Raw genomic sequence first — 26,648 nt, 5'->3', positions numbered from 1 at the left:
GGGGTATTTGTTCATCAATTAAGCATCATTAATTTTAATTACCAGAGGGGAAAAAAAAGGCTTACAGCTATATACGGTAGACGATTATGTAGGCTACTAGTATAAATAAACCCCCAATTTTTTCTCTCAAATACAGCTGCTCGTCAAAATCCACTCAGTATTAGCGGCGCATATAGAAGTTAATCATGCCACGCACACAAATCCAAATATTTGGGAATGCGGCATCAATTATAGCAGCACTCGCAAACACCTGGACAAGCCTGAATACCTCCAGTGTGGCTTCGCTCCTCCATTTGGCTGCGACTCTGAGCTCTAGAGACCAGCTATTATGCCCTGGAATGGGGATCCGGTTAGAAGTAGCCCCTGTCCAAGACACGCTGTTTCCTTGGCAAGTATAGCGGAGCGTGTTGTAGGGCCGGAGCGGAGGGGGTGAGAGTGGACTGGATTGGCAGACTATGGCAGCTGTAATGGATTGAGCATCAAGAGTAAATGGTGCCGTAGCGTATGCTGCCTCTCATTAAGCCCCGTGTTTGCTTACAGGAAGTAATGAGAGGAGACATATATTGTCACAGCCTTAGAAAAGCCATGCATTGGTTAATTACATTAATTGTAGTTTGCTGCCTACTCCCACATCCCCTCTATTTCCCTCCTCTTCACAAGCCCATCTTCTACTTCTGTTTTTATAGGCATTGACGGTTTTATGAAGAACTTTTTGCCAAGTCACCTTCATTTATACAGCGCTTTAACAGTTTAGATTGTTTCAAAGCAGCTTTAGTGATAATAATTAAAGTAACAGAGATTGTTTTGGCTTTACAGCAGATCTAGAATAAAGATATTGTCCAGCTAAAGACAGTTTTGATTTATTCACTTGCATTGCAAAGATCGTTAGTTATTAACTTAGGGGCCGCCTACACGCTTAAACTTGGGTAACACTATGTTTTACCTAAAATTATTGATCACAGGGGGACTTTAAGGCTTGTTCACATGTGCACAACAACTATAATAATGACTATATCAGTGTCCACAATAACGTTATGTTCTTATTTCTTATTATTTAAAGCGAACGCTGCAGTTTTGTCATCGCAAATGCTCAATCTCTCTAAAGTCATACAAGTTATCAATAAAAAAGGATTTATTAATGAATTAATAATAGTTATAGTCACCGTCCTTGGTGTGAAATAGTTACTGTCCTTTATATGAATTTTTTTTTTGTTTTGTTTTTTTGGAACGATTATTTTTAAAAGCTTCCTCACTTTAGACTCTTCTATTCTGTCCACATCTCGTTCACTCTATTATTTTCTCCATATCTGTCCGTCTCTCTGCGGGCTTTTCACCCTGCCAGCTGCGCAATTACCCAGTCGCTCGTCTCACGGGTGACTGGCAGGCGAGGAAGCCCTGGCGCTGGCCAATGATCCCCGGTGGAGGGTGGGCAGAGCGGGGACGAGATGGACGCCTATGGCAAAGGCATGAGGAGGTGGTCAGCCATCTGACAGCTGTCCGCGAGCTCCTCGGGGCCCTCACCGGGGGCAGGGGCCTCTTCTTTACTGGTGCCAGGCAAGGGTCAGAGTCTGCTTGGTTGGCTTTATCAGTTAACTCATGCTGGCACATGCCGTAACTACACCAGATCACATGTTGCTCAGAAGAAGGAGGTCTAGAGAATGTCTAAATGTTGGATGTATAAGTATGTCAACACAATCACACGGCAATATCGTAATATTATACGAGGTGGCTAATTCATACAAATTCCTACATTTTTTTTGCTAAATTGTACATATTTTACGAGTTGCCCAATTCGTATGAATTTGTACGAATGACCTACCCCTGACCCGAGAAGGTCCTCACTGCAGAACATGAAATCCAGGGGGAGGAGTTGGATCCAGATCCCACCCATAATCATACCCATCTCTGCCCCTGATCCCAAACCCCACCCCTAATCTAACCCAGCTCCGCCCCCTGATCCCTAACCCCACCCCTAATCCAACCCATCAATGCCCACTGATCCTTAACCCCACCCCTAATCCAACCAATCTTTCCCCCCTAATCCCTAACCCCACCCCTAATCTTACCAAATCTCCGCCCCCTGATCCCTAACCCCACCCCTAATCCTACCCATCTCCACCCCCTTATCCCTAACCCCACCCCTAATCCTACCCATCTCCACCCCCTGATCTCTAACCCCACCCCTAATCCAACCAATCTTTTCCCACTGATCCCTAACCCCACCCCTAATCCAACCAATCTTTTCCCACTGATCCCTAACCCCACCCCTAATCCAACCAATCTTTCCCCCCTAATCCCTAACCCCACCCCTAATCTAACCAAATCTCCGCCCCCTGATCCCTAACCCCACCCCTAATCCTACCCATCTCCACCCCCTGATCCCTAACCCCACCCCTAATCCTACCCATCTCCACCCCCTGATCTCTAACCCCACCCCTAATCCTACACATCTCCGGCCCCTGATCCCTAACCCCACCCCTAATCCTACCCATCTCCGCCCCCTGATCTCTAACCCCACCCCTAATCCTACCCATCTCCACCCCCTGATCTCTAACCCCACCCCTAATCCTACACATCTCCGCCCCCTGATCTCTAACCCCACCCCTAATCCTACCCATCTCCACCCCCTGATCTCTAACCCCACCCCTAATCCTACACATCTCCGCCCCCTGATCTCTAACCCCACCCCTAATCCTACCCATCTCCGCCCCCTGATCTCTAACCCCACCCCTAATCCTACACATCTCCGCCCCCTGATCTCTAACCCCACCCCTAATCCTACCCATCTCCGCCCCCTGATCTCTAACCCCACCCCTAATCCTACCCATCTCCGCCCCCTGATCTCTAACCCCACCCCTAATCCTACCCATCTCCACCCCCTGATCTCTAACCCCACCCCTAATCCTACACATCTCCGCCCCCTGATCTCTAACCCCACCCCTAATCCTACCCATCTCCGCCCCCTGATCTCTAACCCCACCCCTCATCCTACCCATCTCCGCCCCCTGATCTCTAACCCCACCCCTAATCCTACACATCTCCACCCCCTGATCCCTAACCCCACCCCTAATCCTACCCATCTCCGCCCCCTGATCTCTAACCCCACCCCTAATCCTACACATCTCCACCCCCTGATCCCTAACCCCACCCCTAATCCTACCCATCTCCGCCTTGATAATTGTAATAAAAAGTATTTTAGCTGTTAGTATTTTAGCTGAAATCACTCAGAAAAATATGAGAAAAAAGTAATAGTGCATGATATTAACCTTGCACTGAAACGGTTTTAAAAGTAGAAAAATGAGTTTATGCAAATAATCCAAATCCAAACATCCTGAAAGAGCTAAACTAAACCTCTTTATTCTTGCTAACTAATAGGCAGGCTGATATATTGAAATTAAATCGATCCACAACATATTTCAACTCACACTTGCATATTCAAGCAGACCAACTTGAACCAATTTAAGTGAAACCACAAACATTCACAATGACATTCTGTGAAACAACAAACTGTCCCTAAAACATGAATAATTCCAACACCTTCTACAGCAGAGAAGTCTTCAGTACACTCATTATATGTCATTATTTCAAGAGCTCTGGTTCACACTACAAAAAAAATCATATCCTTCATGCATATTTTTTCCTTGCTTTCCAGTTAAAATATATTAAAAAAATATCCTTAAAGTCCTTGAGTTGAGAAGCAACAATGCATGATATATTAAGCCATTTAGAGATTGTATCATAAATATAAGTGCATTTTGTCTCAATGGACCAGCAGGATGTTGTTTTCTTCACTGTTTTTAACTTAAACTTGCCTTAAAAATGCAATCGTATTAAAGACAGAAAACTATGCAAATCAGTCCTAATATCGAATGCAGTGCTGCTTTTCAAATAACCGTATAATAATCTTTTTTAGATGTTACCAGGAAATCAAGGCAAAAGGACCAATTAAAACTTTTTGCAGTTAGTCTGTTTTTTTTGTTATGAATCAAAAATAATACATTTTCATGAATGTTTTAACATGTTATTTTTGTTAACAAAAGAAAAGTAGCATTTAAATTTCAGCAACGGCAACACAAGGTTAACATTTACTATGGTGACAGTTCAGACTGTCCGATATCTGTGTGCCAAATTTCATAACTTTCTCCCAATCAGTTCTTCGGGCTGCCATAGACTCATAGAAGAATGATAAGAAGACAGATGACAGTGCTTGGTGCCTTATGAAAGAATATGACATGATGAAATATTGTACAAATTTGCAGGACATTTGAAATGACAAAAATGATCATACCTCAGCGATCTCAGCAGCGATCTCTTAATTTAACATCAGACGAACAAGAGACGTCCACCAGCAGATCACGGTTAGCACTATAGGCTCTTACTGTGCCCTTGACGGGGTGTTTACATCCCCTGCGCACTTTACTGTCAGCTTGCGTTGAAACATTTACCCGTGTGTCCCTAATCCTGATAACAGCGCACAGAAAAAAAGAAAGCAATTTAATTCGCTTTGAAACACACTCAGCCACTTCACACTAATCTCCAGCTGTTTGAATCCCAAAACACTCAAAACAAATGTGAAGCATGTCTAGGTTGACTAGAATAATGACTGAACGAAAATGCAAATTTTAGATTGACGAGCACAATGCTGGGGAATCGTTAAGACACTGTTAAGACACACGAAGTACAAAGTTTAGGACTTTGTTAATGCATTAAAATTTCAAAGCCTAAAGAGAATTGAACGCTCAAATCAGCGCGTCTTGAGTATTGATTTTAAAGAATGGGACGAACGTCTGAATTGCAGCGCTGAATGAGATTTCGTCGCGTTGTATGCCGTCCCGAAAGCGTCCAAATGAAAACTGCAGGCTTGATAAAGCATAAACTTATTCAGCGAAACAGGACCTTTTGTGGTGGAATAAATAAGCCTATTGTGTTGATCCTTTACAGCGGCTAAATCTGAGCTATTCAAAACGCACAGGCTGCATTGTGCATAAACAATCCAATCGGGAGCTACTGTCAACACAGAGGAGAGAGAGGGAAGGCGACACCTTATTTGACCACTTCATCATCAATCTCCATGTGCAAGTCTTTGCAATCTCTTCCACAATGCAGTTCATTTTCCACATGTCAGCTGCACAGCTGGAACATCTCATTGCGGATCCGTGTGTATCCCTGCCGAGAGGAGCGGCGAGCCGTGAGATTCCCATTAGGCCAAGTTTGGGTCACGGAGGCCTGAGATCTCTCACCTTTAGCTGATCAACTGACTGCGTCTGGAGCAGGGAGGGGAAAATAGCCTCGGACCAGACCGGCGCACGCGGCTTAAATGAGGAGCTCGGGGATGCGGGTCGACTTGTTTCCACACACTGGGGAAAAGAAGCCAAACAGGCAAAGAAATTCCCCGACAAACAGTGGAAATCCACTCTCCTGTGACCTCGAGAGCTGCACGCGTGATGACAGATGAGGCCAGGACAAAGACAAATTGCTGATGGAATGAAAAGCATTGGATCAACAGGGTTGTGCATCCATAAAAAAATCTGTTAAATTTACGGCAAAAAAATGTCTGTGGATACTAGAATTTTCCAGTAAAAAATACGGTAGCAACATTTGAGGTTTTACCGACTTTTAACCGTATATATTTTTACAGCAATAAACCGTATTTCATTATCTGATATAATGTTAATTTACTGACCTTTTGGGTTATTAATATCTGTTTTGTTCCATTGTAATACGCTGACAGCCAACCATCACAGCAGTGATGAGTCACATGATCAATCAAAGCTCTTCACAAGATAGTTGATACGTCATTCACACAAACATGGTATGTTGAAATTTAAAAAATGCAATAAACATTAATTTAACAACATTAAATGTAACATAAAACCCTAACACAGATAACTGATTAGATTTTTTTTTTAAAAAGGGGAAAAAAACGGTTATTTAATTTTTTTTTTAATAAAATGTGAAGTACACGCAGGGAATTGTGGGAATTTCAATTTAATTTTTTTCACTGTAAATTATAAAATGACTTGTTCTTTTTCACTTCCAAAAGCTGTAAATTTTAGGTTTTACTGACTTTTAACCGTATATATTTTTACAGCAATAAACCGTATTTCATTATCTGATATAATGTTAATTTAATGACCTATTGGGTTATTAATATCTGTTTTGTTCCATTGTAATACGCTGACAGCCAACCATCACAGCAGTGATGAGTCACATGATCAATCAAAGCTCTTCACAAGATAGTTGATACGTCATTCACACAAACATGGTATGTTGAAATTTAAAAAATGCAATAAACATTAATTTAACAACATTAAATGTAACATAAAACCCTAACACAGATAACTGATTAGATTTTTTTTTTAAAAAAGGGGAAAAAAAACGGTTATTTAATTTTTTTTTTAAATAAAATGTGAAGTACACGCAGGGAATTGTGGGAATTTCAATTTAATTTTTTTCACTGTAAATTATAAAATGACTTGTTCTTTTTCACTTCCAAAAGCTGTAAATTTAACGATATTTTACAGTAGAATTACGTTAAATATACCATTATATATATATCACAGTTATTTACTGTATATAGTAAGAAAACTTTCTGTTAACCAATTAATAGTTTTTCACTGTAGCATTTTTACAGTCTTTTACCGTTGAAATCACAATCATTTTTTACAGTATAGATGGAAAACTTTAAACGTAGGCCACATTTACACATAGCCGGGTATTTAAAGAAACAAATATTCCCCCTTCCATTTTCATTAATAACATTGTGCACACAACATTGTTTTCAAAAAAAGTTGTCATTTACTGTATCAAACCCCATAAATACACCGTGGAAAGCCATCAAAACTCTGCCAAACTGGACGTTAAGCATTTTTTTTTTTTGCGCATAATGTGATGTTTGAGAACTAAAAAATATCTGCACATAGAAATTTGACTGAATTTGACTGGTTGGTATTGACAGGCTTCAGATTTTGGTAATTGATTAAAAAGATATATATATATATATATAAACATAAACTTAAAACACTTGTATGTTATCTATTCATAATAAATTTAACTATTAAAATGACTAAAATTAACACTGAAACAAACTTTAATTAAAGCAATAAAGAAACATTTTTGAAATAATAATAAAAACAAATAAAAAAGCACATAACACAATTACTAAAACATAAACTGAATCTATACATAATTCACTAAACAGGAAGTGTAATTTACTAATTGCAATAAAAAGCTATTTTTCAACAGTATATCATTTTATGTAAACTTTCAACATCCAAAGTTTGTCCCGACTAACTATGCTTGTTGAATTTCTTTTATTTTCAATTCATTTTAATCAAACTCAAATTTCCATTTTAGTTTCTAACAACCACGGACAACAGCACAGTGATGTTACTGTTATAGGCTTCTCAAATGTGTGTGTGTGTTCAAACAAAACGTTGTTTTTTTTTTTTTTTTTGGTTGATGGTTAACAATGTCAGGGAAATGAATATATTGAATCAGGCGGGCGATGATTTAATGCATCTGGACTTGATTCAATAGTGAAAAGTTATTTTGTTACCCATGCACTCCCCTCCTGAAGAAGTCACATGATTGACGGCCTCTCCAAAGCACTTCTCTCTCTTCGCCACACTTGTCATTATACAAATCAACAGCTAGCGAGCCCTAAAGAGTCCCTAGTTGATATTTATTTCCCATCAAACACCATCAGACACTACAAACATGTATTTTGACAGGCCCGGCTCATCTCTCACAAGACTTCTGGGGATACACAGAGAAAACCGGCAACCTCTGAAACCCAACGGGCAAACCCTGGAGGAACGGAAGAGCAGCAAAAATGTCCAGATATTATATTATACAAGTCCAAAAATCTCAGAGAAGTCATTATCACACCTCCATCTCAAGCAAGCACTCATGTCAGCCTCCTCTGACTACTAGCGCCACAGAGTAATGGGAAACATCATGTAGATTGGAGTCTTTAGCTTCCACGTCTCCAGGGCTGCTTGCTGAAATTGGAAAAAAACAGTGCAGATGGCAGGAGAGCAACACATCTCCTGCACTATAAACGAGCGCACCCCAAACATCTGGACAATTGTGCATTTGTCATTTTCATGACCTTTTCCATGAGATGACAAATCTAAAACATGGCGTGGCGTGCATGGGTGAATCTCACCGACACTAATATGCCGCTCATATTTCACAGCAAAGTAAAGAGCCTAAGCATCATATTAAGGAGATTTGTGCCATTGTGACATTTATTGCATGATAGATTTAAAAAATGCATTCAATTACCATAATGCAGTCAATACCGTGTTTACGGTCATAAGATCTCATTTTTTAAAGAAATTCAAATGTTTATTCGGCTGGGATGCATTAAAAGGATCAAATAAGTAAATAAACAATCATGGTTTCCACAAAAATGCCAATGTTTTCAACATTAATAATAATCAGCATGATTTCTGAAAGATCAGTGATGTAATGATGCTGAAAATTCAGCTTTAATCACAGGACTGCATTACATTTTAAGTAGGGCTGTGCAAAGATTAATTGCGATTAATCGCATCCAAAATAAAAGTTTGTGTTTACATGATATATGTGTGTGCTATGTATAATTATTTTGCATATATAAATACATATGTCTGCATGAACATATTTAAGAATTATTTGCAGGTAAATACTGTATATATATATATATATATATATATATATATATATATATATATATATATATATATATAAAGAGTTCAGATGCAAAAGCCTCTAAATGCCATTTGAAATTTTCTTCTTTAATGATGATTTTTAACAAACTTGTAAATTTAAGTTTAGTAATTTCACTTAAATAACAATTAATAGGTAATTATCATTGCCATTTAAGTGAAATCACTGAACTTAAATATACAAGCTTGATAAAAATGATCATTCTAGAAGAAAATTTCAAATGGCACTTAGAGGCTTTTGCATCTGAACTCTTCATATATATATATATATATATATATATATATACATAATCTATGTTATATATATATAAATAATTCTTAAATATGTTCATGCATACATATGTATATATTTAGGAAAATGTGTTATTCATATATCAAATATTTATATATAAATATATCTGATATATGAATAACACATTTATAACACATTTTCCTAAATACATACATGCACGTGTGTGTTATTACATATACAAAATAATTCTACACAGCACACACAAATATATTATGTAAACACAAGCTTTTATTTTGAATGCGATTAATCGCAATTAATCTTTGCACAGCTCTAATTTTAAGATACATCCACGTAGAAAAAAACATGTTTCACAATTTACATTTTGTAGCATATAAACGACCGACCCCAATGATTAAAGTGTGTGTTAACAGATACACATGTTCTGTTTGTAAGTGAAATGTGACTTAGACATGTTTGTGAGATTTTGGTTTTGTTTGTAATCCTCTACCGACTAACTGACCTCTAAATCCGTTCACATGAAGCCTGGATATTTTGTCAGAATGAAAAGCACTTCATTGAATGCCATCACCCTTATTCTCCGCCGATGATTGACGTGCCCATTACAATATTGGCTAATGAAATCTAGTCAGAGGTTTGCCCCAGGCGCAAAATATGTCACCTGGTGACGTATTAGAGAGCTCATTGAAAGTGTAGAAAGAGCAAGACCCATCATCAAGAGACAAACAACATTTACTTATTTAGTTTTCATCAAATTGTTCATGCATAAAGTGCAAACAGCCTGTTTGATGGGGTTGCGGATGCAACTGAATGAAGATGACACAGTTGTGTACACATCTGCATCTTAACTGAAATACAAATCAAATGCTTTGACAACTAGATGCATAATGCACTCATGGACTTTTATTTCATCAATGCATGCATAAAAGCATATTTTTTAATCACGCTCATTTTAAATGGTCCTGTGGTGTGAGAAATGAATTTTGGAAATTTTCCATGCAGGTTTTCATTTACTGTAAAATGAGCAGCATGCATTATAATTACAAAAGAACTAGCAAAATGCTGTTTAAAGAAGTCAAACAGCAGGATGGCGACGTCAACTATTTAATAACAGCACCGAGGCAAAAGAAATTACGTCGAGAGAGAAAAGCAGGGTGGCATAATAAAATAAAACAGAAAACACAACGAATAGCCGACACATCTTTCTGTCGACAACAAACAAGTGCACTTCGATACATTATGCATAACGTATAATTGATGGTCGTTTTTCAGTTTTGACTGGGGCGTTTGAATACAAATGAATGTGATTTCTATGTGCGTCTTGCTCTAGATACACACACTATCTATTTGTCTAAATAACACACACAGACGCCTTTTTATCCTTGCTGACTTTCTCAGCGGGCTATGACTGCGCAAACAATCCCATAAATTAAAGCGGAGCTGATAAATATCTTTAAAGCAAATTTATGAGCAAAACCACCCATTGAAAAACACCCCCAACAAACAGAAAATATGGGGCAAATTTCAGCATATTTCTACACTGCTATGTCCTGAATACACAATGAGTCCTCTCTCTATTCTACCCAGAAGAACTAAAACCTCGTCCACACAGAATAACAATGGCACGCTGTCCAGTTGCTTTGTGTTTGTAAACTTTAGCACCATGATACTGAATTATTGTCATTTATGGTATTGCATATGCACAGCAACTATACTTGCATTCATTCATAGTGCAGATCCTGCAGTCTTGAGGCCTCGGCATGGCCGTATTTGTGACTTAACACTGTGAAATATGGCAGCTGAATTGAAATATAGGATGGGGGAGTGAGACACTGTTAAACACATGGTCCCTGCTGTGTAGATTATGGCGAGAGGAGAAATCTAGCATTACCGGGAGGCCGTCCCACCTGACCTGCAACGCCAGTGAAGAAGAACAAACTGGATGTCTTATTGACCCGTGTGCCCACCAAACACATAAAGACAGGCCGGCAATACATTTACAAGCAGCACACAGTCTCACGGAGATCCGTCACAGCAGAGCATCCGCACGGGCTGCTCTTACAGTGTGCATGAGGACGAATATGGCAGTCGGGACTACTATTAGAATAATGCGAGATAAATAATAAAATAAAAAAAGTCATTTGCATTAAATGTATGTAAAACACATTTAATTAAAATCATTCCTTTGCAAACATATTTATCTTAAAGGGGTGATATAATGCCCTTTTCACAAGAAGTGTGAAGTTTTAGCTCAAAATAGGCCTACCCCACAGATATTTTTATATAGCATGTTAAAGGGATAGTTCACATTTTGATATGTTTTATCTTACCTCAAGGGCATCCAAGATGTAGGTGTCTTTGTTTCCACAGTATTTTCAATTTTGACATTTTTCCGTCAAACCGTTGTTGTCTAGGCTGAGGGGGTCCACCAAAAAGCATGTAGAGAAGTCAAAATCAAACATGATTTAATGACTCGTAAATGTAAGTACACATTGATGGCCTAAGGCACGAAACGAGCGTTTTTTGTGAGAAAACGAACAGTATTTATATCGTTTTTACCTCGTTTAATCCAAGTGATCTGAATCAGTTGTTCAATGTCCAACTGAACCGAACTGAATCAGTTCAATGTTACGCCGGAAGTGATTGCTTGCGCGTGACGTCACTCAATATTTACTTCCAGAGATTTCGGAAGTTTTACCTTTTACTGAACATATTTAGATATAACGAAATCATCTTCCATTGCGGTTTCCCGTCTATCTAAATATGTTTAGTGAAAGGTAAAACTTCCGAAATCTCTGTATAAACAAAGAGTGACGTTGGCGCGCAAGCGATCACTTCCAGACCGAAGCGCCCGTGCCGTCAGATCATTTTGTCATGGCTATGATTACAAGAGGTAAAACGATATAAATACTGTTCGTTTTCTCACACAAACCGCTCGTTTCGTGTCTTAGGCCATCAATGTGTACTTACATTTACGAGTCATTAAATCATGTTTAATTTTGACTTTTCCGTGCATGCTCTTTGAGGTGAACCGATTGAGGACCCCCTTTACCTCCAGTGTATGACTGACAGACAACAACGGTTTGACCAAAATTGAAAATGCTGTGGAAACAAAGGATCCCTTTGAGTTAAGCTAAAACATATCAAAAATTCATTTCAAAGTGAACTATCCCTTTAAAGTTGTCACTTTTTGAGGGTTAGCAAAAACGCACCGTTTTCTGTCTGGCCCTTTAAATGCAAATGAGCTGCAGCCCCCGACACAGTGGGCGGAGCTTCAAGAGTGTGTGCGTTAGCAGCTCCGATTACCTCACGCAGACACATGCTAATATCAGAAACGGTTCTGACTTTTATGTTTAAACCGGAGTCAGACAAAGATGGAGAGACCAAACAGGACATCTCTGAATGGTTAGTTGATGAATTTATGTTTCTGATGTGGAGTTAACTATCTCCAATTAGCATATTCTGTCAGGATAATCTTGTATAGACGAATCCGACGAGCGTACTTGTGTAGGCTGCCATCTTGTGGCGACGCCATTACTGAGCTGTTACACCGGCATAGACATATGCACCGGTATGTAAACAAACCTCGGAGATAAGGTGATAACGCACCCTTGATGACAGCTACAGCCAGGCAGACTTGTTGGGTTGATGATGTTAGACATTGGCCTCCAGTCACAGATGAAGGTACAAACGATCTTACAGATTATTTATGAAAATAGCTTGGCAAGCTAGCTAGGCTAACGTTTGCTACCGAGGAAACTAAAAAAGATCTGTCCATTTGGCAACAATAAATAAATAAATAAACGAAATCAAATAAACAATTTCATGTTTTTCATTTGTGTCCATTATTTATCTCATTTTTACATTGCAACGGGCATGGGTAAGGTAACGTTACAGCTAGAAAGTATGTATAATATCGACCAACTACTGATTTTAAACCATGGAAAGAGGTCAATATAACAGCAGGAGAACAATTATGTCACATAACGTTACATTCAGCTCAGGAAAGCCATTTAATGACCATAGCATGTAAATTGAATAGAAAAAATAACACGAGAGGAGATTTTGCTGATCACTATATCACACATTTATTATATTTTTTTACTTATGTCATTAAATAATTGTTATTATACGCGAATGTCCACGTCTTGTACTCGCCCAGGAAATCTGTGTAAACCGTACGGCACCAGACAGGGGCAGTCGACCCGGGGTATTCACAATGTTTTCTCTTCAAAATTGAAATTTTACTCCCACCATTAAAACAATTTATAACGGAAACTGTTTACCCACTCGACATTATACAAGGGCTAACGTTGTAACGTTAGTGACAGTCGTAAATCGCGAGCTGTTTATTCCAGTGGACGCAAGTTGCAACTAAAACAATAGAAGGCAATGGCGCAACGCTACCCAGCAACAGCTCAGTAATGGCGCCCGCTTACTTCCGGTAGTTTCGCCGGATTCGTCTATAGAGAGCCCAAGTCCCGCCCCTAAGCTTCCGTAAAAAAATATGTGTGGTAGTCAATGGCGAAAGAAAACTTATCTTTTTATTCCGTCTGAACTGTGCCCTGAATTAAACAAACTTATTGCAAATACTTATTTTAAATAAGTATAATATGATTATTATTACTCGATTCTAATTTGTTACATTGAATTAATAATATTGCTTGTAATCTGTTGCCACAATCAGTGTTGTAGTACTCGAGACTCGGACTCGTCTCGGACTCGGTCTCGAGACCATATTTTAATGGTCTTGGTCTTGTCATGGACTCGTGTCCATTTGGACTCGGAATTGACTCGTACTCGAACATTTTTTTTTTAGGACTCGGAATTATTCCCGAGTCCACTCGAGTTCAATTGAAAATATTTTTCATGATTATTAATGTATGTGAATAAAATATTTCTTTAAATTGATTGACACGCCCAGTGATTGGTGATTTTCTAGTGCGCAACTGCGCATGACAAATTGTAATAAAATTACTTTTAACACCAACTATGTGGCCTTTTTACCCTAAACTGATCATATTTTTTAAACTCTAAGTAAATTCAGTAAAAAAAAAAAAAAAAAAGGATTTCTCCAAGTTAATAAAATTAAATTAGGTAATCAACCCTCACTGGTCTCGGTCTCGACTCGGACTCGACCGTCTCTGGTCTCGGACTCGACTCGGACTCGACTCTCTATGGACTCGGTCTTGACTCGGACTCGACCCTCTATGGACTCGGTGTCGACTCGGACTCGAGTGAGGTGGTCTCGACTACAACACTGGCCACAATTTTATTGATTTGATAAAGTGTATTCATTTTTACTGTGTGTACGTTCAAGCGGTGTAAGACTGGAATTATTGATAGACTGACATAGAAAGCATGATACCGTATCGAGTGTTTCAGTGCAAACTAAATAATGCTTTCAGGTAGGCATCATGCATTTCATTCCCTTTTCATTTCTTGCAAATGAAAGCACAACGCGACCCGGCGCAAGCCGCTAACATGATTTCTTAACAGCACATCGCTCACGATATCAGGCTCTGGCAGAATTCAAATCTGCTGCTCTGGAGGGGCCATTCGAGCGCACAGAGGGTGGCCTAATGATGCCTGTGTGGCTTTAATGCTGTTTATGAAGGTAATAATAGTACCGTACAGGATCTAATGACAGTGGTCAAAGTAATAGCAGCCTGGCGCACTCGGCTCGGAGGAGCTACTCTGTGCGGAGATTACTCTGTCATTGTAGCAGCAGGTCGCGTGGCTCTCAATGTTCAGGACTGTGATTTGGAGAGCTGAAGTGCGTGGCGTGGTTTGTGTGTCCCTGTGTGTGTGAACTTCATGCTGAGACGGACTGGTGCATCATGGGATGCGTTGGCGTGTCTGTGTTTGGGATTCTGCAGAGCTTTGGATCCTGTTCACTTTCAGAGACTTGCTTTGAGTGAAGGGGAAAGGAAGATCCAATGTTCACAATATATCTTTCATGATTTTGCTGAGACGTTATATGATTTCACAAACAGTTTTTTGGCCAATCAGTTTTCCTTAAGAACACGTCATGTTTCTGGAAGTTACACGACAAATTTCTGAAATATTTTGGTGTGCTGATGACCAAAAATGATTATGCTTGTTTAAGTTTTCAAACTTTGTTTCAAAGGGCTGGAAAAGAAGGCAAGCTAGTTTGTTCAATTAGATTTTTTTTTTTTTTGTTCTGTAGGATTATGGGTTTATATGGGTGCTTATTTGAATAAATACGTGTGTATGATTACATACAGCATGCATGTTTCGGAATACATATGCACATTACTTTTAATTACTTGTTTTGCTTGATTTTATCAATCAGGAATTGATTTACATTCCAGAATCAGTGATTTGTGACATAATCTGAAAAGAAAAAAACAGTTTTTGGAATAATACACGGCAAAAAGAACATTAGAAGGGTCACTTTCACGCTGACTTTTGGATGTAAAAACTGAAAGCATGGAAAATAAAATGTTTTTGGAGCTCAATTGCAAATAATAAAGATTGCTCAGAAAGGTTTCCCTTCCTTTGGGACCCAATAAAAGCACCTTCCTGAAAGCAATCTCCTCAAGAAAAACAGGGCATTGTTGTGCAAAACAAAGTAATTTGTTACCACTTGAATAGAGCGATATTTCTCGACATATCAACAGCTATCTGATGGAATTGCTCTGAATAGGCTCTTCCAAAAATAATTAATTTCGTCCCTTTGTCGGTAGGACCTTTTTATCTGTCCCTCAACACAAACAAGCATGCAAATTCCGTCAAAACGGCAGATAGGGTGGTTTGTCGCAAAGCTCGTGGAAAGGTTTTTACAAAAGGTGATAACAAACGCTGCCATCTATGACAGCAAAAAGAGTGGCGACAGCACCAACTTGACATTCACGGCGGCGCTCGTCTCACATTAATTACAGTACATGCATGAAGTAATGGGCCAAGTAGTGGGTGAAAAGGAGAAAAGAATCTTAAAGTGGACCTCATAGAGTAAAGGACAATTACAGGGCACGTGAAAACCTTCGTGTCACCTCTTTTCATTCTTCTTAATTACCGGGCAAACATTCCTTCTCTTCTGCTTCATTAGGTCCTTTCTTGAGTAGTTAGTGATGTCAAGGAGAAGATGGAGGGATAGAGCGGCTTTGAAAATATCATAAATTATCTCCAGTGTATAGCGTATCGCAGACATACAGAGAGACTGAAAAGAGCAAGAATGAGACAGGAGAGAAAGGGAATTTCTACAAATAACGAAAAAAAAACAACTTTGTGATTTGATCTCATTCTCTGATTTTACTGTAAAATCAATTGGCATTGCAGTGATGTAGAGACCAGGGGAAAGATATTGACAATAGCTTTAAAAGTAGAGCTTGCCATTGACCAATCCAAGATCATGGGTTCTATTCACAGGGAAAATATGGACTGATATATTACATATCTTACACAAAATGTAAGTCGGATGGATGGATGGATGGATGGAGGGACGGATGGATGAATGGATGGACGGATGGATGGACGGATGGGGTGGACGGATGGCTGGATGGACGGACGGACGGACGGACGGATGGATGGACGGACGGACGGACGGGGTGGATGGATGGATGGATGGATGGATGGGGTGGACGGATGGCTGGATGGACGGACGGACGGACGGGGTGGATGGATGGATGGATGGATGGAGGGACGGAGGGACGGATGGATGGACGGATGGATGGACGGACGGACGGACGGGGTGGACGGATGGCTGGATGGACGGACAGACGGATGGATGGATGGACGGACGGGGTGGATGGATGGATGGATGGATGGACGGACAGGCGGACAGACGGGGGGGATGGATGGATGGATGGATGGAGGGACGGATGGATGGACGGACGGACGGGGTGGATGGATGGATGGATGGATGGATGGAGGGACGGACGGACGGACGGATGGACAGACAGGGTGGATGGATGGACAGATGATGGACGGATGGATGGATAGGGTGGATGGATGGACAGATGATGGACGGATGGATGGATGGACGGACGGACGGATGGACGGACGGACAGATGGACAGATGGATGGATGGACGGTTGGATGGACAGACGGATGGCTGGACGGATGGGGTGGACGGATGGATGGACAGATGATGGACGGATGGATGGATGGACGGACGGACGGATGGACGGACGGACAGATGGACAGATGGATGGATGGACGGTTGGATGGACAGACGGATGGCTGGACGGATGGGGTGGACGGATGGATGGACAGATGGGGTGGACGGATGGACAAATAGATGGATGGATGGATGGATGGATGGATGGATGGATGGATGGACGGATGGGGTGGATGGATGGATGGATGGACGGACAGACGGACGGACGGGGTGGATGGATGGATGGATGGATGGACGGATGGACGGACGGGGTGGATGGATGGACGGACGGACGGGGTGGATGGATGGATGGATGGATGGAGGGACGGACGGACGGATGGACAGACGGGGTGGATGGACGGCTGGACGGATAGGGTGGATGGATGGACAGATGATGGATGGATGGATGGATGGACGGACAGACGGATGGACAGACGGATGGATGGACAGATGGGGTGGACGGATGGACAAATAGATGGATGGATGGACGGATGGGGTGGACGGATGGACAGATGGATGGATGGACGGATGGGGTGGATGGATAGATGGATGGATGGACGGATGGGATGGACGAACGGACGGATACTGATTCAATTTTTTTTCACTTGGAAATACATCACATGATTGATTGTAAAATGATTTGAGATTGTCCTCACATCGACTAGCTTGGCAAACAACAGTTTAATAAACTGCACAGGACTCAAACCTCCACTTAATATCCGTTTCGTTTGCCCACAGCTGTCCAAAAGTCCTTCAAGTTCTCCCAACTAAGCAACTATCTACCCATCTGGGCTTGTTCAGACGTCAATCAAAGCGGCGGAGTCTAGAAGCAGGAACATGCCAAAGCAGGAACTGATGGGGTCACAGGAGGGCTGAAGGAAGGGTCGGGCTTACAGGCGCCAATGTAAAAGACCGTAGCCTTATCCTCACAAAGATTGGGGAAGAAGCATCAGGCAAAACTGGAACTAGAGCAAGATGCTGATTTTGTAACTCAGGAGAGGTTGAAATATGGGGGGAAAAAATGTCAGGGACAGGCAAAGCCAAGCAAGCTCTACTACACTGCTATTCAAACACTTATAACAAGATTAATGAAAAAAGAAAAACAGCTTTCATAATGCCAATTAAAATATAGGTAACAGGACACATTGTACCAAAGAAGTACTGATTCACAAGTGACAAGCAAACTGAATTAATTATAATTACATACACACTGAACACTTTCTCCCAGTTTCACAGACAACAGTCTAAACGTGTGTTTGAGCTGTACTGATATATCTCCAGATGCGCATCCGTAATGTTTGCTTCAAAGGCACTTTTACGAAAGCTACTTAAAGACCTAATCCTGGCTTAATGATTAATCTAAGCCCTGTCTGTGAAACCAGGCCTTTAATTAGCAGCATTAAAAACACCGAAATGTCACAAAACACATCAAAACATGACCAGGTCATATCTAATTACATTTTAAGGACCATTAAAACCATTCCATTTATATTTTTCTGAGATTCACCCACACCTACTGTACATCGTTTCAATGTAAAAGCATATGGCCAGAATCAACAAAGCTTTAATGTGCTGTATATGTTATAGTCCACTAGCCTTTTACAAGATTCAGAGGCCAGAAACTATGCCTTCAGGGCCCATAAACCCCACATGCGCTGACAGCGGCCCCCAATGCTGCTTTTCCACGGCTATGACGCCTCTGCCTCGTCCATTACACACTGATTCGGTGTGTGTACACAGTCTGTGTGCCGCATGATAACCGTCACCCTGTCTTGTTACATTAATCTTCACTAGGTCAAGGTCAGACGAAAGCAACAAAACAGAAGCCACAGCCAATCAGCACGCTCGGAAATTTCGCGAGGGCCCTAATTTAATTTACACTGGCCGGTCTCAACCGCGCTTTCGCAGGCACGCACCGACAAGCGCTCGGCACCGTATTACAATCTTGCATCTGAACACATTAACGAGCGAGTTAGATTGCCGAGCACAAACAATTAACAGAGCCTTAAAGATAACGTGGCGGGAAGCAAAAGCAACAGATTAGCGACGTCTACACTCACCTTTACTTCTGCACGGACGCCGCTTCTGTTCAGCAACCGCTGAGGAAATCTGTGCTTAAACTTTGAATGATGCTGAAATAATGCAAGTGGACATGTCTATGCATTCAGCGTTACGTTTATGCAGCCAGGTTATTTCATTTCTTATCATTTCATGCATGCTAATAGTTCTATTTCCCCAACTTGAAATCACGGTTAATAAAAACTACAGGTTCAAAAGATTGAAAGTCTCTTTTAATATCTCGTTCTCGGCTTTAAGAAAACACAACGCCTTGAATATTTTAGCAGAATATCATCACAACACCACAGGAAAGACTATATGATCCCTACTGGAAAATCCGGCTTCTTCGACCATCTTGAAACAGTAACAGATGTGCTTAAAGGAGATGGAAGGAGGTGAAAATTTACTCACCCCACATGTCATCCAAGATGTCCATGTCTTTCTTTCTTCAGTCGAAAAGAAATTAAGGTTTTTGATGAAAGCATTCCAGAATTTTTCTCCATATAATGGACTTCAGTGGGAACCAAACGGTTCAAGGTCCAAAAGACACTTTCAGTGCAGCTTCAACGATTTCAGACGATAAATAAGGGTCTTATAAAGCGAAACGATCGCTCATTAAAAAAAATAAGTTTTATAAGCACAAATCGCCTTGCCCTGTTCTGTGATGCGCGTTCGTGACTTTCCTGTTCGAACTCGTTCATCAAAATTAACAAATCTTTTTGTTTATGTCATTTGGTTCATTCAACGAACGAAATAACGAATTGACTCTGGAAAAGATTTGATCATTTTTTGAACAGGAGAGTCACGAACACGCATAACATAGCAAGGCGAGCATTTGAGCTTATAAAACTTAAACTTTGTTATTTTTTTATTAAATGAGTGATCGTTTCGCTTGATAAGACCCTTATTCATTGTCATTTGAACAGTTTGCAGTTTGCACTGAAACTCTCATTTAGATCTTGAAGCGTTTGGTTCCCATTGAAGTCCATTATATGGAGAAAATCCTGGAATGTTTTCATCAAAAACCTTAAATTCTTTTCAACTGAAGAAAGAACGACATGGACATCTTGGGTGAGTAAATTATCAGCAAAAGTTTTTTTAAAAGTGAACTACTCCTTTAAGGTGGTCCAAAAAATACTTTCCCCAACTTCATCCATCACAAAGACTTTTTCACTTGAAGCGAAGATAAATCCAGTTTGTGTCGATGTTGATGATGTGTATAGTGAACTATTGGTTAACTAACAATAAAAGTATCTTGCTTTTAAGGAAAATGTTGTTTACCGAGTTTTCAAGCACTGATGATTTCAGCATTGTAGCATTCAATGTTTATGATACGCTCAAATAATAGTGTCATGCCGTGCTGTCGCTGCCTTAATAGCACAATACTTCCCAGTTCTGTGGCTCCCGTTTGTTCCGGAGTGAATATTCCATAGATCTGAGTGTGCCGATGTGGATACACAGCACCAGATGCAAGGCAGCACTAGATCACACGCTGCAAAATAAAACAAATCATTGTTTGTAATGATGTGTCCAAACCTGCAGCAGAGTCCCCACTGGGGAGAGAGAGAGAGAGAGAGAGAGAGAGAGAGAGGGAGGGGATATTGGTTTTCATGCGCTCACATACACAGCACTGCAGCGCTGACCATCTATCATGCTGCAATGAGAGCAGTGTGTTCTCGACTGCTGTTCTCATTAGAGCTCCTGCCCGAGTGTCGCTGAAGTTACACACCAAAGCAAACAAGAGTTCCTTACTCCTTTAAATTAAAAAAGTCCCACTTTTCATATCTTATTTATAATGGCCACATGCTTCAAAGTGTGTTCAGATCCATTCCGTTTGGCTGCAAACTAGGTCTCTTTTTAAAGAAAGTATTTTGAAAAAAAATTATTCTGTCATCATTTACTCATCTTTTCTTCTGCTGTGGAACACAAAACAAGATGTTCAGCAAATCTTTTTACGGCTCTTTCCAAAAAAAAAAAAAAATGTACAGGCTTCATATTTGGTCTGTTCTCGTATTGTTGTGGAGATTTTTTTATGCTGTCATTTGTAAGAATAATCATCACAATTGTGCTTTCGGCTCCATGGGAAAAATGAAAGAATTTCAAATACACACACACACACACACACACACACACACACACACACACACACACACATATATATATATATATATATATATGTATATATATATATATATATACAAAGTATTTTTTGGACCACCTTAAAGGAGTAGTTCACTTTTTAAAAAAAAAAAAACTTTTGCTGATAATTTACTCACTCCATGTCATTCTTTCTTCAGTCGAAAATAAATTAAGGTTTTTGATGAAAACATTCCAGGATTTTCTCCATATAATGGACTTCAATGGGAACCAAACGCTTCAAGGTCTAAATGAGTTTCACTGCAAACTGTTCAAATGACAATGAATAAGGGTCTTATCAAGCGAAACGATCACACATTTAATAAAAAAATAACAAAGTTTAAGTTTTATAAGCTCAAATGGTCGCCTTGCTATGTTATGCATGTTCGTGACTCTCCTGTTGAAAAACTGAACAAATCTTTTCCAGAGTCAATTTGTTCATTTCGTTCGTTGAATGAACCAAATGACAAGAACAAAAAGATTTGTTCATTTTGATGAACGAGTTCGAACAGGAAAGTCACGAGCGCGCATCACAGAACAGAGCAAGGCGATTTGTGCTTATAAAACTCAAACTTTGTTGTTTATTTATTAAATGAGCGATCGTTTCGCTTGATAAGACCCTTTTTCATCTATCCATCTATCCATCCGTCTATTCATCTATTCATCTATTCTATCAGTCTATAAGACCCGTCTTATTGATCGTCTGAAATCGTTGAAGCTGCACTGAAACTGTCTTTTGGACCTTGAACCGTTTGGTTCCCACTGAACTGAAGTCCATTATACGGTCCATTATATATATATATATATATATATATATATGTTTTATTATTAAAGGACAAGGCTGAAAGAGTTAAAAAAAAATGTGTATAACAAAAATGTAAAATTGCTCATACAGTTTCCAACTTGACCTCCAGATATTTTCTGAAGGTTAAGCACGTCCTTCCTCAGATCACTTGTTGAAAAGAAAAAGCGTGCCTGCTCTGTCCCCTCTTCTGCCGTGTTGCTTAGAAAGTGCTGGAATCATCCCTCAGGCTAAAGCAGCACACGATAGTTCTGCTACACTTTAAACGGATACAGTTTAGTCCTGGCATATTTCTGCTGCGAAGGCGAGTCTGGCAGATTGCAAGAGATGTGACGTGAATACACAAAACAGCGCTTGGCAGCAGACGACAGGAATTACAGGTGTGTGTTATATGCCTGGTAATTACTCTTAGCACAGTGACTGTCTCTGCTAATGTCTTCTGATTCCTCTGGAAATGTGAGGGTAAACATGAGACGCTTAATGAGGCCTTGCTCAGATTAGATACCAACACAGGATGAGGAATCGGGATCATTTAAGCCGCAACACCTCGGGTTAGTCCCAAATCTAACCTTTCGGATGAAAACTTGACGGATTATTTTCATTAGCGAGCTGTCAGAAGAACAAGCTTTCCCGGACGAAATTGTGTAATTGACAAAAGCATTAGGCAAACGCTGTCTTGTCTATATTACTGTATTGCGCTACAATGAGTAAAAAGTTTGATGAAGTAGCATGTCGGGAATGTGTGAATTTTCAGCATCATTACTCCAGTCTTCAGAGTCACATGATCCTTCAGAAATCATTCTAATATGATGATTTGCGGCTCAAGAAACATTTATGATTATTATTTGTGTTGTGCTGCTTCCTAGTTTCTTTTTCAGGACTAACATTTATCACTTTTGTCACTTTGTGTCACTTTCGATAATTTTCATAAATCCTTGACAATTTTTTGAGATGGTCCTCACTGCAGAACATGAAATCCAGATCCTCATCCCACCTACATATACCTAAACCTGCCCATCTCCACCCCCTGATCCCTAACCCCACCCCTAATCCCAACAATCTCCACCCCTGATCCCTAACCCCACCCCTAATCCTATCAATCTCCACCCCGATCCATAACCCCACCCCTAATCCTATCAATCTCCGCCCCTTGATCCCTAACCCCACCCCTAATCCCACCAATCTCCACCCCTGATCCCTAACCCCACCGCTGATCCTATCAATCTCCACCCCTAATCCCTAACCCCACCTCTAATCCTATCAATCTCCGCCCCTTGATCCCTAACCCCACCCCTAATCCCACCAATCTCCACCCCTGATCCCTAACCCCACCGCTGATCCTATCAATCTCCACCCCTTGATCCCTAACCCCACTCCTAATCCCACCAATCTCCACCCCTGATCCCTAACCCCAACCCTAATCCCACCAATCTCCACCAATGATCCCTAACCCCACCCCTAATCTCACCAATCTCCACCCCTGATCCCTAACCCCACCCCTAATCCTATCAATCTCCACCCCTGATCCCTAACCCCACCCCTAATCCTATCAATCTCCACACCTGATCCCTAACCCCACCCCTAATCCCACCCATCTTCACCCCTGATCCCTAACCCCACCCCTAATCCTATCAATCTCCACCCCTGATCCCTAACCCCACCCCTAATCCTATCAATCTCCGCCCCTTGATCCCTATCCCCACCCCTAATCCCACCAATCTCCACCCCTGATCCCTAACCCCACCCCTAATCCTATCAATCTCCGCCCCTTGATCCCTAACCCCACCCCTAATCCTATCAATCCCCGCCCCTTGATCCCTAACCCCACCCCTAATCCCACCAATCTCCACCCCTGATCCCTAACCCCACCCCTATTCCTACCCATCTCAACCCCTTAGATCAGGATCCAACTCCTCCCCCTGGATCTTGTGTACTGCAATGAGGTGCTACTGAATTTTTCGACAGACCACAAACTTTTGAATGGTAGTGTAAATCAAATAATGTGAAAAGCCATGGTGGTGCATTGGAAAATGTCAGCTGAATAATTTTTCCTGATTATCCTGCATAGACATGAGAATATTATTATGCTCTCAAATCACTTTCTTATCCGTTTGGAAGGATTCCTCCTTCCAGTCACAGTAATATGATCAAATCACACAAAGCTAAATAAATACATCCACAAAATCACACATAACAGACGATTACGCCTTCCATAAATCAGTAAAATGACTACATGACGGCTCATCTTAGACGTTCATCACACATCAAGTCTAAAGAACTTCGCTCCATTTGGAGACGGCAGCCCGGAGGCACTTCACACAAATCTCCTCGCGAGTGACTTCTATCATTCGTTAGGCACACATCTCCTCTTTATTGTTGATATAAATTTCAGCGCAGTGATGTACGGTACGCCTGACGCGCCGCATAAAAGTGTAAAAACCAATATTCTTCCAGGCCATTAACACTCAGTAGGCTTTGAGCCGTTACGCAACAAAGCTAGACACTTTTCAGAACAGGCGAGTTTGGGATGAATATAAATTTTAGCGACACGCCGGATGACGCATTGCATATTGCCTGTTCTCATCATTCCCGTGCATGTGAGATTAATGCAGTTCAAGCTTCAAATTATGTTTGCATTTCCATCGAGATCTCGCTGAGTTTACAGATGTCCGAAAGGAACCGTCACAAGTGCCATTTTGATTACATTTAATCAGTGTTATCGTCCTCTCAGCTGCAGCCACCGACGCACTCTGAACGTGAAGCATCGAAAGTAAATGAAGAGAAGGCCTGTCTGTGTGCTGGCGTGGGAGAGAGACAGATTCCCCCCCGCTGAGTCAGCTGTGGAGGCCACAGACAGATGAATGACAATCACAAATTAAAGGCAAGCCCAGATCAGATAAAGCAGAGCGCTGATGTGGTGCAGATCTCCAGATGTGGTGCAGATCTCCTGCTGGGGTCAGTATGTTCAACCAGACCCGAGGCTCGTTAGCAGCGTTCGTCGCCTTCAATTACATGTGTAATAAAACCAACAAGTCACACGAAAAAAAAGAGAATGAGAAAGCAATATGCGCAAAACAAACAAGAGTTGTGTTCCATTCAGTTCTTCGAAATTCTAGTTCAGTTCCTGATTAGTCAAATTCAATTGGATTGAAAAGAGCTCATCTACAGTAGCTGCTGTTTTTGTAGTTGCACATTTCAGTTGCAATTACTTATAAACGTTATCATTCGCAAAGAATATGGGGTACGGTATTGCCATAAATCAAATATTAGATGATTTTAATATATTAATAGTTAAACATCAGAGAAATGAAAAATAGATTTCTGTAAACTAAAGCAGCCTTTTTGTTCTTGTTTTCCAGTAAAAATATTTATACATTGTGAGATGGATAGGTGGACGGATAGACAGACGGATGGTCGGATAGATGGACGGATGGTCGGATAGATGGATGGACTGACAGATAGTTGGACAGATAGATGGGCGGATGGACGGATAGATGGGCTGATGGACGGATAGATGGATGGACTGACAGATAGTTGGACGCCGGATAGATGGATGGACGGATGGATGGATTGATGGGCGGATGGATGGATGGATAGATGGATGGACTGACAGATAGTTGGACGGATAGATGGATGGATGGATTGATGGGCGGATGGATGGACAGATGGATGGATGGATGGATGGACAAATGGATGGACGGACGGACGGATGGATGGATGGATGGATGGACAGATGGACGGGTGGATGGACAAATGGATTGACGGATGGATGCATAAATGGACGGACGGATGGATGGATCGATGGATAGACAAATGGATGGACGGATGGATGGACAGATGGATGGCCTGACGGATGGATTGCCAAATGGATGGACAGATGGATGGGCGGACGGGTGGATGGATGGACGGATGGACAGATGGACGGATGGATGGCCAATGGACGGATGGATGGATGGATGGATGGATGGATGGATGGATGGATGGATGAATGGATGGATGGGTGGATGGGTGGATGGGTGGATGGATGGGTGGATGGATGGGTGGATGGGTGGATGGGTGGAAGGGTGGATGGGTGGATGGATGGATGGATGAAAGGATGGATGGGTGGATGGATGGGTGGATGGGTGGATAGATGAATGAATGGACGAATGGGAGTCTTTAAAACAAGACATTACTGGACATTAAAACATTTATACTGTACATATAATTAAGACACTGTTTAAAAAAGAATAAATACAATAAAAAAAACACTAAACTTTTTTTTTATTCAGTTGCAAATGAGTTGGGAAAACTAAATTAATTAAAGCTGTATTCCCTGAAACTATTACTTCTCTGCCTCAATAAACTCCTAATTACTGCTTATTAATTATAGTTGTTAAGTTTAGGTATTGGGTGGATTAAGGCATGTAGAATATAGTAATGCAGAATAAGGCATTAATATGTGCTTTATAGCAAACAATATCTTCATAATATGCATGCTAATAAGCAACAGCAAGAAATTAAATTGTGTTAGCAGGTCAAATTCATCATATACAAACATGGACCATGCAAATAAAACTATCCAAT

The 26,648-nt window shown here is 40.8% G+C and overlaps 2 protein-coding genes across 6 annotated transcripts in view; both read right to left on the bottom strand.

The window, feature by feature from the left end:
• The window catches only part of cdh22 (cadherin 22), a 289,056-nt gene that overhangs the window by 116,701 nt on the left and 145,707 nt on the right, over positions 1-26,648 (bottom strand). Inside the window, exon 1 of one of the 5 annotated variants that reach the window (XM_039692683.2) lies at positions 5,684-5,810. The exons of the other annotated variants lie outside the window; for them this stretch is intronic. The gene's annotated coding sequence lies outside the window, so the exon portion shown is untranslated. Of the gene's footprint in view, positions 1-5,683; positions 5,811-26,648 lie in introns of those variants that run through there. 5 annotated transcript variants of the gene reach the window in all.
• On the bottom strand, positions 1,351-26,102 carry LOC148978141 (uncharacterized; the record flags this gene model as incomplete). The annotated part of the gene is made up of 3 exons (XM_089134624.1): positions 1,351-1,615; positions 25,539-25,698; positions 25,742-26,102. Coding segments are annotated over 3 exons (786 nt in total), but the record flags the coding sequence as incomplete, so codon positions are not given.

Source organism: Pimephales promelas, chromosome 8 (genome assembly GCF_988280905.1).
Source record: "Pimephales promelas chromosome 8, fPimPro1.hap1.1, whole genome shotgun sequence".
Lineage (NCBI taxonomy): Eukaryota > Metazoa > Chordata > Actinopteri > Cypriniformes > Leuciscidae > Pimephales > Pimephales promelas.
Note: the sequence above shows the minus strand (reverse complement) of the source record. Positions and strands in the feature narration are given on the sequence as shown.